Consider the following 14,766-nt stretch of genomic DNA (forward strand, 5'->3'; position numbering starts at 1 on the left):
CTGCATAACGGCTATGAAAGCTTTCAATAACAGTGTCCAAGATCACATTGTGGATGTTGATTTTGTAGTCAGTGTCTGCATTAGCAATAGGCTCATCTTGTGCCAGCTCACCTGGTTGCCTCTTGTGTTTTCTAATTCTCTTCTCTGGGAGAGAAGTCTGAACTTCAGCCTCACTGTCCTCAAGCTTCTCCAGAATGCTATTGGCCCATTCAACAAAGTCATCTGCTGCCCTCATTACACCCTGAAAGTCCCGGGCACACTTTCTCAAGCTCTCCTCTGTTCCTGTCACCAAGTGCTGTGCTGAAGCAATATCCATGCCACTTGTTTGTAAATATTTAGAGAGAGGGGTTGTCTGCTCAAAAATCCTGAGGAAAATCTCAGCTGTCAGTATGGTTTCATACTTTAGGAGAGCAGCCTTGTACCCTTGGGCCTTGTTTCGGATGACAGGTTTCATGGTCACATCCTTTTCAATTTTTTCCATAGTGATGACCAGATCTGTGTAAAGTGCATTGTCAGGCTTTGCAAACCTTCCAAATACTTTCCTCAAGGCCTCATCTTTGGCCCACCAGCGCGTTTCACCAATTACACCAAGCCGTCTGTGTCTCTTGTCCTCACTGTTTTCCTCCCATAGCTTCATGCGCTTGTAGGAATCACGAATGAACACTGCAATGTCATTCAGTAGTGAGAAAAGGGACTCACTTGCCACAACAACCCCTGTAGTGTCAGCTAGAACAAGGTTGAGGACATGTGAGTAACACCATATGTGTACTTGGTTAGGTGATGCTCCTGTGAGCAATGCAGAGAAACCTTTGTATTGTCCCTGCATGTTTGCAGCTCCGTCTGTTGCATTACCAATGCACTTTTTGATGTCTATGTCCATCTTCTCTAGGGTCTGTTTCACAAGCTCCACAAAGTACTGTCCAGTTGATGACTCACAGTCAATGACTGCAATGAGTTTCTCGTGGACAACATCAGTAACATATCGCAGAACTACTGCACACTGGTCTTTGGATGTTAAATCCTGTGTTGTCAATTTGTATTGAGAACATCCCTGCCTTTCTCACTTCAACAGCAATTGTCTGTTGAATCATATTTCTTATTAATTCAACTACTTTATTTACTGTTGTTTTGGACATCAAAGTTACCATGGACCCTCTTCCTTTAGTTCTCACCTGCTTCTTTTTCTTCTCAATACAATCACTAACATGTTCCTGTAGGCAGACATCATACTTGCTCAGCAAAAGTATGAGCTCAAGAAAGTTACCATGATTGATAGCCGTGTTTTCAAGGTCATTTGTAGCTTCATGACTGTGCCCTCTGTAGCTTAGCCCACATTTACCAATAACTTTCACTACATCAATCACACGTTCCAAGACCTGCCTCCTCTTTCTAACCTGGTCTCGATGGACGGTCATTTGCTTATCAGTCAGAAGGGTATGGATATCTGCTTTGTTGACTCTAAGAAAAAAGGCTTCAGCACTTTCTCTATGGATACTGCTTCTCTCATGTTCCTGTACTCTCTGATGGGCATGTTTCCAGGCCTGCATACCTCCTTTGACAAATGCACTGTCACTGCCTAAAGGTTTTGCAAATGCAAGACATACTGAGCAGAACAGGGAGTGATTACTTTCATTGTATGTCAGCCATTTTCTGTTTGTGCCATCTTTTGAATGGAATACATCAGGAATGGCTCTTTCAGATGTTTGGATTGGGTGATACTTAAAAAAAAAATCTAAATCCTTAGACTGTGGACGGGCAAAATAATCAAAAGGCATATCAAGGCTTTCACTGTCTCCTTCATCTTTCCCTGAATCCTTCTCTCTCTCACTCTGCACATCTAGTTGCTCTGCAATATGAAATAAGCGTGTTCAATAATCTGTATTTATAATTGTGCAGCCATCAGTTGTATGTCCCCAAAATCACAGTCCTACTACTGATCTTATAAATCATAAAAAGCACATGTTGTTTAAAAAGTATAGCCTGCTGCCTGCATGTTTAGTTTTGCTTATCTTAAACTTTACCTGAAGGTTCCTGCTCTGACTCAAACGCTGAACTGTCCACCACCTCTAGCTCAACAGCAGGAGCATTTGCAGCACTAGTGCTACTGCTGCTTCCTTCGTCACCTTTTCAAAATAAATAAATAAACAAACAAACAAACATTGTAGGCTACATATTGTAGACTAGAAATGAAAAATCTAAATAACTAACACTGTATTCTTTTCCATACCATCTACTTGATTTATTTATTATTTAAACAATTTGACCCACTAACACTATTCTGTCTACTTTTTATTCAATTTTATTTATTATATAAAAAATATGCTACATGTAGACGAAACGAGACTTGACACAGCACAGCAGCACTTACATTTTGTTGCTCGTTTGTTGGTTTAATTTTATCTATTGTTATTATCTAAGTGATTTGGATGAAAGCGTTCGTCTGCCAAATTATTATAAATATAATGTAAATGTAATCTTGACCGACCTGTTCCCTTACTGGCGAACATGGCTGGGATTTTGCAGCAGCTTGCTGCGTCTGTGGCCAGGGCTTTTTTCCTTTTTATACGCTCCCTCTCTGCTCCTCCTTTGCGTTTACGCTCCATTCTTTGAACGATTTAGTCAGATATACCCTGTCTCTGGATATAGCAGCCAGATATTAGGCAGTGCGTCGCTGACGTTGGGTGGGAGTGTCATTTTCACTCCGCCATTGCCTGATTCGTCGATTGGCTGCAACACAGTCACACCCCAAAACGTCATATACTGACGCGTCTTGACCATGCGTCAACATACGACGAAAAGGGTACCCCCATAACGTCCATGTGTGACGATTCGGGTTATGGGTAGGTTTAGGTATGCGTTAGGGTACCGCTAGGAGGCGCTGCTGGTGCGCTTCTGTCTGCGTCTCATATTGACGTTAAAGGGGTACCCTTTTCGTCGTATGTTGACGCATGGTCAAGACGCGTCAGTATATGACGTTTTGGGGTGAGAGATCCGTCAATTAATTCGTAGTTGCACACCAGCCTATCACATGTCAGGCTGATCGTCTGCACAGCGGCAGCCGGCAGGCCAGAACGACCGTCAGGCCACCGGGAAATGTCCCGGTGCTCCCGATGGCCAGTCCGCCCCTGGCCCTAATAGATCAGTGGATGATGCAGTGGCCATGACTTTGCACTTTACCCTTCAACATCTAGACAGAACTGGAACATACGTAAGAATGCTTTTCCTGGATTATAGTTCTGCTTTCAATATGATCCGACCTGGAAAGCTAATTGAGAAGCTGGCTGACCTCGGGGTCCCATCCACCACCTGTAACTGGGTTTTGGATTTTCTGAGTGACAGACCACAAAACGTGAGGATGGGAGGTAACATCTCAACTGAGCTCACTTTAAGCACAGGAACACCTCAGGGATGCTGTCTCAGTCCAAAACTCTTTACTCTTTACACACATGATTGTGTTACTAACCAGAACAACACTGCGATTATCAAATATGCTGATGACACAACTGTTCTGGGCTTGATTAAAGGGGGGGATGAGACTGGTTACAGGCTGCTGGTTGACAAAATTCTGGCTTATGGGGATGATAATGACGTCATTCTTAACTTAGATAAAACAAAAGAATTAATCATGGATTTTAGAAAGAAGAAACCTTATTTACAGCCACTGATCATCAAAGGGACGGAAGTGGAACAAGCTGAGAGTCACAAGTTCCTAGGCCTGCACGTGGCATCAAATCTGAGTTGGACCATAAACACTGCTGTCACAGTGAAGAAGGCCCAACGGCGGCTCTATTTTATCAGGCTGCTAAGAAAGGCAGGACTCAGCCGCAAACCACTTATCCAGGCCTATAGAGGACTTGTGGAAAGCATTTTAACAAATGGGATAACTGTGTGGTTTGGAAGCACTACCCAGGCAGAAAGGAGAGCTCTCCAAAGGGTGATAAAGACAGCACAGAGAATCATCGGATCGGATCTTCCATCTATGGATGCTCTATATACACAACGCTGCAGAAAGAGAGCTAAGAACATTCTCAGGGATACAAACCACCCTGGACATTTAATGTTCAAGCCTAAACACTCAGTATATAACTTGAGATATGGCAGACCGGACAGTATTATATCACACAGGGTGCGGTTTTATAACAGCTTTTTCCCTGCGACGGTTAGACTGATGGCGAAGGACATAACAGGGGAAACATGTGTCAGTCTCTGTTAAATAGACATTTTTCTTTATTATAGTAAGCTTTTAACACTGACAATAATATGTATTCTCTTGGGAAGGTCTTCCTTTTTAACTAAATTAAATCAAATGTGCAATAATGTTATTTAAAGTTTAATTTTAAGCAAAAATCTTAGTATGTGAGTATGCTTGACAGGTTTTGTGCTGCTCTTTGTTAATTGTTTCTAAAGAGTCTACTCATAGTGTGTAGTTTAGTTTATTCACTGTGTGTAGTCTATTTATTGTGTGTAGTTCATTTATTGTGTGTAGTTTGTTAGGTGGTCTTTTATGTTGACTCTTTCTGATGTATTTTCTTTTTATGTATTGTATCTTAATGCTGACTCAAAGAGCTTTGCTACAAAAATTCCTATGTACCTGTATTGCGGTATAAGTACAAATGGCAAATAAAACTTTCAACTATTATTTCAACTATTATCTATATTCTATTGTGAATAAAATATAAGTTTATGAAATTTGTAAATTATTCCATTCCTTTTTTATTCACAATTTGTACAGTCTCCCAACTTTTTGGGAATCGGGTTTGTATTACGATATATTGAATAATGCTGAATAATGTAATGTACATGTTGAAAACATGTAAAGTCTAATTGGTCAAACAAAATTATTTTGAGTTCAAAAGACTCAAAATTCCCATCAAAATAGTTGCCTCGATTGTTTTAGTTAAACCAAGGCAATATTTTTTAGTTTTGAAACCTGTTGCCTTAAATTTCTCAATTATTTCTAACACATTCTCAAGCAAAATATTGCTTTGGTTTATCTTAAAAATAATTGGGGCGACTGTTTGAATGAGTATTTTGTTTATTTTATATCTTTATTATCTATATTTTGTTTGACCAGTTAGACTTAAGTAATACCAACAGAACTTTCCTCGTAAACTCAACCCAAATACTTTGTGTGGCAGAAACATAACTCAAGTGAAAGTAACACATGAATACACATTAGTGCAATAATAAATATATTGTCACATATTTTTCAATATATGAAAAGTGTAAAAAATTCCTTGTTCATTATATTTTAATATATTAACGCAATATATTATTCTTTATATTTCCAATATATTTAAACCATTTAATATATTGATCATAAATACGTGTATGGAAATATATTTTCTTTGCATAAGGGGACATCAGCACAACGGCATGCATTTTAACCAGAGTCCTTGCTGTTTTCAGGTTGGCAGGCTGTAATCTCACAGATCAGCACTGTGACATTTTGGCCTCAGCTCTACAATCATCAAACTCCCCCCTGAGAGAGCTGGACCTGAGTAACAATGACCTACAGGATCCGGGAGCAAAGCTGCTTTTTGCTGGACTAAAGAGTCCAAACTGTCAACTTAACATACTGAGGTTTGTGTTTCACACTGATGATAATTAGTACAGACCCCCGTCAAGCATGTTCAAGAAGAAAACATTTTGGGAAATAGAAAAATTTTGTTTTTCCCTTCATAAGCCTACCACAAATCTAACTGCCCTGCTGGAGATGTGTATACAGTGGGGTCCAAAAGTTTAAGGCAAAAAGTGAAAATGTTTAAATTCTGCACTCTTTTATCATTTTATAAACATATTTTCATGACAAATTACCCTTTTCTAAGCCGTCTTTAAAGTTTTACTGACCAGTCCTACATTAACCACTGTTGCTTTTTTTCCCCACGTTTGCTTTTTTTAAAAACTATATTTATGAATCGTCTTTGTGTTTGGATCATTTTAAATACAAACAAAAATATGCCAAAAATATGCCAATTTGTTTTTGTTGTGTCATCCAAAATAGTGACACAAGGTTTCTAGAAATACAAGTTTTTCCCCCCTTTTCCAAATCTTTAAGACATTCATGCTGTAGATTTGTCACCTTCATTTCTGTGACGTCCACCAGCTAGAGTTCTCCATGATCTCCACCAGAGTACATTCTTTCTGACTCTTTAGCGTCTCCACCATGAACTACATCTCCTATAACCCATTGCCCAGACTCATTATGGTTTGATTACTTCTACCTGTCTATCATTTGCTTGCATAAATTTGTCTATTTAAGCTCTGTGCTTCTACCCACTCTATGCAAACTGTTAGTGTAAATACTGCAGTTCTGAGTACTTGTATTTTCGGCCAATGCATATTGGCGTGCAAGATTTGCATCTCCGTTCTGCCCCGCAGTGTGGGTATAAATATACGGAAGCAGATGCAATGCACATTCAGGTTCTCTTACGAGAGGTCTCTCGTACTGCGTAAGATATCTTACGCTAGGGGAAAATCCTTTTCCGCAAGATATTGAAGCCAAAAATTATCCTTAATTTTTAATAATGCAAAACGCGTTGCGGCAGCATGCAGACATAGGCGAGACAGCTCGCGCGCCTATTGGCTGCTCTGCAGCAACTGCAGCAGCCTATCGAGCGAGGCCTGGCGTGACGCCAGACCCAATCAGGGTGCTTCGCGCCCACTGCGTCACGTCCCGCCGAAACGGGCTAGGCCTATAAATACCGCTCGCAGGCAGCTATTATCTGATTTTTCATCCTTCAAGCGAAGCACACGCATCGCTGGAGCTGTAGATGAAGCCGCGCCGTCTGAGAGAGAGCACCTTCAGCGGGACGAGTCACTGAAGTCGCTGGCCGCGCCGCCTTCCTGCCTTCCTGCTGCGCTTTCCGGCGCTTATATCCTTTCTATTACTCTGTACTCTGTTTGTGTGTGTGTGTCGCCGCCGCGACACACATTCTAAAAGAGCTAGCGTCTTTTTCAAGATGCCTTCCTGCGGCTCGTGCAGAGCCACACTCAGTGACGGGGACCGCCACGTGGTTTGCGTTTCCTGCCTGGGTGAGGAACATGCAGTTCTCGCGCTCGCTGACGGCGGCTGCCCTCACTGCGAGCTGATGACTATGGCGACTCTGAGGACTCGCCTGGCCTTCTTCACCGAGACTGCTCCACCGCCCGCCGCGGCATCGCGCCGTAAGAAGCGCCATGCCCAGCGGGTCCCGGAACCTACCCCCAGCCGCCAAAGCTCGCCGGTTCGCCCGCTTGCTTCACCGGCTTCGTCAGCCTCTCTTCCTGACGGACAGCGGCCGCTGTCTGCCGCCGCTTCCGTTGACATCGCTGACGAGGAAGCCCTGCTGGGAGAGGATGATTCCTGCTCTATCCTGGCGTCAGGCAGTGAGGATTGGGCGGGCTCTGAGGACCCCGCGCCCCCTGCCCACACACCGTCAGGCAAGAGAGCGTCCATCGAGACGGAGCTCATGCGAGTACTCACCTCGAGTGGTCTTCGCCCGAGCAGCCCGCTCACAACCGGCTGGATGGCTTTTTCCTGCCTGGGGAGCGCGCTTCGCCTGCGTCCAGACCAGCGCCTTTTCTTCCTGAGCTACACGAAGAAGTCGCTAAGTCATGGAACGCCCCCTATTCAGCTAGAGTGCGTCCTGCTGTCTCTTTGGCATTCTCTGCAATCGACGATGCCAAGAACAGGGGATACCTTTCGCTGCCGCCGGTCGAAGAGGCGATAGCGGCCCACTTATGTCCGCCCTCCGCTGGACGGCGCGCTAAGCTGGCCCTACCCTCTAAAGCTTGCCGCACTACGTCAAGCCTGCTCCGCCGCGCTTTCGCCGCCGCCGGGCAAGCTGCATCAGCGCTGCACACCATGGCCACGTTACAGATTTTCCAGGCCGATCTCCTCCGTAAGCTGGACGAGGAAGGACCTGACGCGATCTGCGTGCTGGACTTAAAGTCCCTGTAAAGTCAAAATTAAGTATGTGTTCTGAGTTTGTCATACCACCGAAAAATGTGTTATTAGCCACCCAGCCCAATTTCAATGATTAAAAAAGCCGCCAAGTAAATAAAATAAGCTATCAAAATCTCGAAAAAATGAGCAGTAGTCTCAGCTCTCAAACGCTGGGGGCGTGTCCGCTGGCTGCGCTGAAACCACGCCCACTCACGGGAAATATGACTCGCGCACAGCTCGTGCATGTCGGCGCGACGGGAGGATGAAGGCCGAAGCGGACAGCGGGAGATAGTCGGTTCGGCCCTATTCACCAGTAACAGCGGATTATCAGTGAATTCCAGTTGTCTCCAACGAAAGTAAACTATCCTGATCTCTACAGAGGCGGGTGTGGTGGTGATCATCAGCTCTCCATCAAGGTAACGTTAGCTCTTCACAAGATAAATCCACCTCTTCTTGATATGATCATTTTTCGGAAATTTAAATAAGGACACCGATCTGTTTTCTAAGTGATTGCATCCAGGGAATACGCATTTACATGACGAAGGCATAGCCAGAGCCGTGGGCATAGTAGCTAGCAAACTGTAGGCTGTCTGATAGTAACTCGCGATTGAGCGATAGGCTTAGTGACTCCGTGCGTCATCAAGTAGGGGCCCAATCAAGCTAAGGGGGTCGCAGTGCGTCATCGAGCCCCCGTTTTAGCCCCGCCCAAAAAATCCGGCTCACAGCAAGGGTGAAAAACTGTTAAACGGTCTAACTCCACAATTTAGTACTTCACAGTTCTCAGTCTTTGTAACATGTTTTAGCAATACATTTCTAGCACTTATAATGTGTTTAGAATTTTTTTGTAGAATTGCCTTTACAGGGACTTTAAGGAGTGCCACGGACCTCGCTCTCCGTGCTACTAAGTCTGCAGCGCAGGCCATTGGACGGAATATGGCCTCTCTCACTGTGACCGAGAGACACCTCTGGCTGACGCTCTCGGAAATGGCCGAGTCCGAGCGCACTGCGTTCCTCGACGCCCCGCTTTCCACCACAGGCCTCTTTGGATCCTCCTTCAAGGATTTTGCGGAGAGATTCGCAGAGGTACAGAAAGCGTCACAGGCTATGAAGCACTTCCTCCCGAAGCGCTCCAGCTCTGCAGCAGGCCGTGCGAAACCGTCTGCACAGAGCTCACAGCCCCAGGCACCGTCCACTGCTGCCACTTCGCAGCGCCGCCAGGCCCGAAGCGCGAGACCGCGCTCCCGCTCATCCGGTCGCCGCCCCGCTGTGCGTGGTCCGCGACCTAGGATTGCGGTGAAACCCGAGGCCCCGAAGTCGTCCTAGCACGCCTAGGAAAACGACGGTGTTCCAGTCCCGCTGCGGCCGGACTCACACCAAAGGTATTCGCTCGTCCAGTTCCAGCAAATGTGACTGTTCCAGTGTTTTCTGCAGCCAACAAGCCGGTTCTGTCACCCGCTTGCCTGCACACAAATGCCGTTTTCACGGCTACCCAGATAAATCCCCAAAAGAGTGTATTTTCTGGTGTCCCGGCCACGGCCGATGGTGTCTCATGTGTAGTAAGAATGCCCACTGCCCAGTGCCCATCCCTACACACAAGCACAGCCTGTCACACAGGGCTCGCGCACATAAAACCGACTCAGATCGGTTGCGCTTCAAACATGGTGAATGTGCCCACTACCCAGTGCCCACTAACGCCACGTTATGCATGTCTCACGGTTTCTGTAAAAACGAAACCAGCGTGCATTCGCTTCACTCAAGTGAACAATGCTTTCGGTGTGATAAGTGTGCCCGCTGTCCCGCGCCCACATCCACACATAGACATGACAGTTCCTACGGGAACCGCCCAGCCCTCCCCCTCGCGGCTAACCGCCGCAGAGGAGTCGAGCGCGGGCAATCTGCCCGCGGGCAATCTGCCCGCTGTTATCAGCGCGCCCCATTCCTCAAATGTCACGAGCACGACGCTTGTGTTGCAGCACGCCGAAGCTTCTCCATCGCTGAGCGAACGGAGCGCGCTTCGTATTCAACCCCTAGCTATTCATGCAGACGCATGGGCAAAGCTGCCCGGGGTTTGGAAGTGGGTGCTGGACATTATAAAAAGAGGCTATTCGCTACAGTTTCGCCGGCGCCCTCGCCGCTATGCGGTGCGCGTCGAGACCACGGTAATAGCAGAAGTAGCACATTTACTTCGAGCCGAAGTGGCGAAACTATTGAACAAAGGGGCCATAGAGCCTCTCTCTCAAGTTCAGAGCGAAGGAGGGCTATACAGCAGATACTTCCTGGTACCGAAAAAAGACGGGGGTCTCAGACCCATACTAGATCTAAGGCAACTGAACACAGTGCTTGTGAAGCGACGGTTCAGGATGCTCACGACCAGACAAATCCTCGTGCAGGTTTGCCAAGGAGATTGGTTTGTGTCAATAGATCTGAAAGACGCGTATTTTCAAATACAGATAGCGTCACGTCACAGGCGATATTTGAGATTCGCCTTCGAGGGCCAGGCATATCAGTACACAGTCCTGCCGTTCGGCTTATCCCTGGCACCCCGTACATTTACGAAGTGCATGGATGCGGCGCTCGCACCCCTCAGAATGAGAGGCGTGCGAGTACTGAACTATTTGGACGATTCTAGCGCAATCGCGCTCAGTGCTCATAGAACACACAACCATTTTACTCGATCACCTCGAGAATTTGGGTCTCAGTTCTCAATTGGGCGAAGAGCTCTCTGTCACCCAGTCAGAAGATATCTTTCCTGGGCACAGAGTTGGACTCGCTGTCCATGATAGCGCGACTAACACCACAGCGCGCGGTCGACATTCAACGCACAGCGAACTCGTTCCGCTGCGGCGCGTCTGTCCCGCTCAAGAGATTTCAGAAGATGCTGGGTCTCATGGCCGCAGCATCATCAGTACTCCAGCTGGGCCTGCTCCGCATGCGCCCGCTGCAGTTTTGGCTGAAAGCACGAGTCCCACGCCAAGCGTGGGCGTCCGGTTTGATTCGCCTCAAGGTCAATCAGAAGTGCGTCACAGCTCTGAAACCTTGGAGAGCAAACGACTGGTACCAGTCAGGTGTAAGCCTGGGGACTTCCTCGAGGGTGAAAGTGGTGTCCACGGACGCGTCCACCTCGGGATGGGGAGCGCTGCTCGAGGGCAGACCGTTCTTCGGCCAGTGGTTAGAACGGGAGAGGCTCCTGCACATAAACTGCCTCGAAATGTTGGCAGTAGACAACGCGCTGACGCGTTTTTGTCCCCAAATAAAAGGACGCCACGTCCTGGTCCGCTCGGACAACGTGTCTGTGGTGTCCTACATAAATCGCCAGGGCGGCCTCAGGTCCAGGAACCTGTACAGGCTAGCAGAACGCCTCCTGGTGTGGGCCCAGCGCAACCTGCGCTCGCTCAGAGCAGCGCACGTGCCTGGGATCCTGAATATAGGACCAGACAGACTGTCCAGGAACAATGTTCCGGCAGGCGAATGGTCTTTACACCCACAGACAGTCCAACTGCTGTGGAAGAAATTCGGCAGAGCGGAAGTAGACCTGTTCGCGTCTCAAGAAAACGCTCACTGTCCGGAATTTTTCTCCAAGAGCAGGGACGCGCTGGCTCATGTGTGGCCACGCCGCCCGCTTTATGCTTTTCCCCCCGTCTCTCTCCTGCCTCAGGTGATAGAACGGATCAGGGAAGAAGGATGCTCAGTACTGCTGGTGGCACCGTTCTGGGAAAACCAACCTTGGTTCCCAGTCGTGATGCAGTTAGCAAGCACTGTCCCGTGGCCAGTACCAGTGAGGAGAGACCTCCTCTCTCAGGCCCACGGCTCGATCTGGCATCCTCACCCGGAATTGTGGTCCCTTCATGTCTGGGCCATCAACGGGTACATGTTGGACTCCCTAAAGGAGTATTAAACACGATCACGCAGGCTAGAGCTCCATCTACGAGACGGCTCTACTCCTCGAAATGGTCAGTGTTTTCGGGCTGGTGCACAGCCCGTGGCGTGTCACCCACAGACTGTGGAGTGACGGAGGTGCTTTCCTTCCTACAAGAGCTGTTGGATAAGGGCAGGGCCCCTTCCACGCTCAAAGTTTATGTGGCGGCTATAGCAGCGTTCTCAGAAACAACGCTTGGTCAGTCAATAGGAAGGAACGAGTTGGTCATCCGCTTCCTTAGAGGAGCTAAGAGACTGAATCCTCCCAGACCCCCCTCAGTCCCCGTATGGGACCTTTCTACGGTTCTGGAAGCCATGAAAGGTGCACCATTCGAGCCTTTACAGTCAATTGATCTGAAACATCTGTCTTTCAAGACTGTGTTTCTGCTGGCTCTCGCTTCAGTGAAGCGCATAGGGGACTTACACGCGCTCTCTGTGAGCGCGACGTGCATGGAATTTGGGCCTAATGACTCAAAAGTTATACTCAAACCTAAGCACGGTTATGTTCCGAAATCCCTCAACACACCGTTTAGGGCGCAGGTTATCTCCCTGTCAGCCCTACCGGTCCCTGATGAGGAAAGGGACGCGGGCCTCCTTTGCCCGGTCAGGGCATTACGAGCTTATGTGTCTCGCTCGTCTGTCTTCAGACAGACGGAGCAGCTCTTTGTTTCATACAGCGGGCGTTCTAAGGGACTAGCCGCGTCGAAACAGAGCCTATCCAGATGGATAGTTGACGCTATAGCCCTGGCATATGCCTCCAAGGGCATGCAGTGCCCGCTGGGTGTCAGAGCGCACTCCACGAGAGGCGTGGCCTCGTCGTGGGCCTGGTCAAGTGGGATTGCCTTGCAAGATATTTGTACGGCGGCAGGCTGGGCCTCCCCGTCTACATTTATAAGGTTCTACAACCTAGAGGTTCCCGCCCTGCAGGCCAGGCTGCTGTCGGTCTAAGTTAACCAGTATTATCTGACTTGATGCTATCAACTCAGAATGCTGCGTCTGCTGAGCACAGCTCAATGATCGACAATGGACAGCAGTAGCACGAGACGTGCCTGGGCAAACTGTGTAAGACCCACATTTTTCCCATCAGTTCAGGCCGTACCCCGCCCTGTCTGTATGATGAAATTTGCGTCTAAGCGACGCTACCATATGTGGAAGAGCGCGGCCTCGCCCCTCCCTCTTTCCGGACTCCCTGTGAGTTCCCTGAGTGATTGTGCACTATATGAACCCCGGGCTCTCGCCCTTGGGTCTTTGGTGTCAGATCTCAGCATGCACGGCGTTTTGCATTGGGTCCCCTAGCGTAAGATATCTTACGCAGTACGAGAGACCTCTCGTAAGAGAACGTACTCGGTTACTAACGTAACCTCGGTTCTCTCTAGAAGATCTTGCCGTGCATGCACACGCTCTGGTTGCTTCGATGATGAAAAACCAGATAATAGCTGCCTGCGAGCGGTATTTATAGGCCTAGACCACGCCCGTTTCGGCGGGACGTGACGCAGTGGGCGCGAAGCACCATTTATTTATGTAATAAAGTACTTCATCATATATATATATATATATATATATATTAGGGGTGTAACGATACGCGTATTCGTATCGAACCGTTCGGTACGAGGCTTTCGGTTCGGTTTTCGGTACGCATTACGTACCGAACGGTTCGTTGGACCATTTTTTCTGCCGACCAAAATTTCGTTATTTCAAATGAAGGCGCGTCGCGGGTGGCAAGCGCGCTCATAGAGGCTGGCGCGACCACAACATCAACTGGCAAATGCAATGTAAGGAACGAAACTTAGCTACTCTTATTGTGTATGTGTGGACCGTTTATCAGTGTTGACCTGTGAAGCGGGACTCGCGAGCCCTATGTGCGAGCCTGATCAAGCAACACCACACAGCGCTAAGAGATCCAGACCAGTAAAGAAAGCCTTTGAATTTCAAATGCTTTTTGAATTCGCCACTGAAGTAATAACATCGCTGTGAGATCTAGTGAGAAACTGCACATTTCTCTGTTATTAACGGATCAAACAGCGCTGACGTGGAAACCAGGAAGAAACATCGTGCTATGAATGAACTGGCCGGTGTCCACAGATCAGCAACATTCACCGTGGAATGGATTTACTGTAGTAACACTAACTGCAAGGTATGGAAGTTTGTCAGGAATAGTGGGCTATAATGCTTTCAAGTAACATTACGTCTGTTTTATTTTGACATTATGAATACAATTGCTGCCCTCAAATGTTAATCTGAACTAAAATAAACCTTTGTTTATAACTAGCCTACTACTACAATATTACATTTCATTTTGTCCAAGGAGCTGTTTTGTTTTATATGCTCATAAGAAGAGGCAAGTATAGCTCCATTATTGCTCAGTTAAAAAAGCAACAAAAAAATAAAATTAAAAAATCATACTTTATGATGTTAGTTTCATTAAATAAATAAATAAATAAAAAATAATTCAAGGAAATTTCTCTGGCGTTTATTTATTTTTGCTGTTGCCTATGGAAAACGTACCGAACCGAACCGTACCGAACCGTGACACAAGTGTATCGTATCGAACCGAACCGTGAATTTTGTGAACCGTTACACCCCTAATATATATATATATATATATATATATAGCTCCAGTCCTGGAGGACAAGTGTCCTGCTGAGTTTAGGACACTGGCCCTCCAAATATCCTCACACAAGCGAATCTCATTCAGATTTACTTGCAAATTACAGACAGGTGTGTTTAATTAGAGATGGAACTTAAGTCTGCGGGACTTCAGCCCTCCAGGACTGGAGTTGAAGATCCCTGATGTAGAAAATGTACTTTTAATTTAAGGTCCCATTGCATGAAAATTTCACTTTATGAGGTTTTTTAACATGAATATGAGTTCCCCTAGCCTGTCTATGGTCCCCCAGTGGCTAGACATTTTGATGGGTGTAAAC

General features: G+C 47.0%; 1 protein-coding gene and 1 long non-coding RNA gene across 21 annotated transcripts in view; one reads left to right on the top strand and one right to left on the bottom strand.

Moving 5' to 3' along the window:
* LOC309509929 (uncharacterized protein) overlaps positions 1–14,766 on the top strand; it is a 66,102-nt gene that overhangs the window by 25,416 nt on the left and 25,920 nt on the right. For 19 of the 20 annotated variants that reach the window (XM_082184923.1, XM_082184935.1, XM_082184933.1 and 16 more), the window contains one exon: positions 5,410–5,583. The exons of the other annotated variant lie outside the window; for it this stretch is intronic. In XM_082184923.1, the coding sequence (XP_082041049.1) occupies positions 5,410–5,583 (174 nt within the window). The remainder of the gene's footprint in view (positions 1–5,409; positions 5,584–14,766) is intronic. 20 annotated transcript variants of the gene reach the window in all.
* On the bottom strand, positions 7,928–10,525 carry LOC309513054. The gene is made up of 2 exons (XR_014211252.1): positions 8,184–10,525; positions 7,928–8,152 (listed from the first exon to the last, which is right to left on the bottom strand). It is a non-coding gene; the product is annotated as an uncharacterized lncRNA (long non-coding RNA).

Source organism: Leuciscus leuciscus (genome assembly GCF_965113295.1).
Source record: "Leuciscus leuciscus genome assembly, chromosome: 1".
NCBI lineage: Eukaryota > Metazoa > Chordata > Actinopteri > Cypriniformes > Leuciscidae > Leuciscus > Leuciscus leuciscus.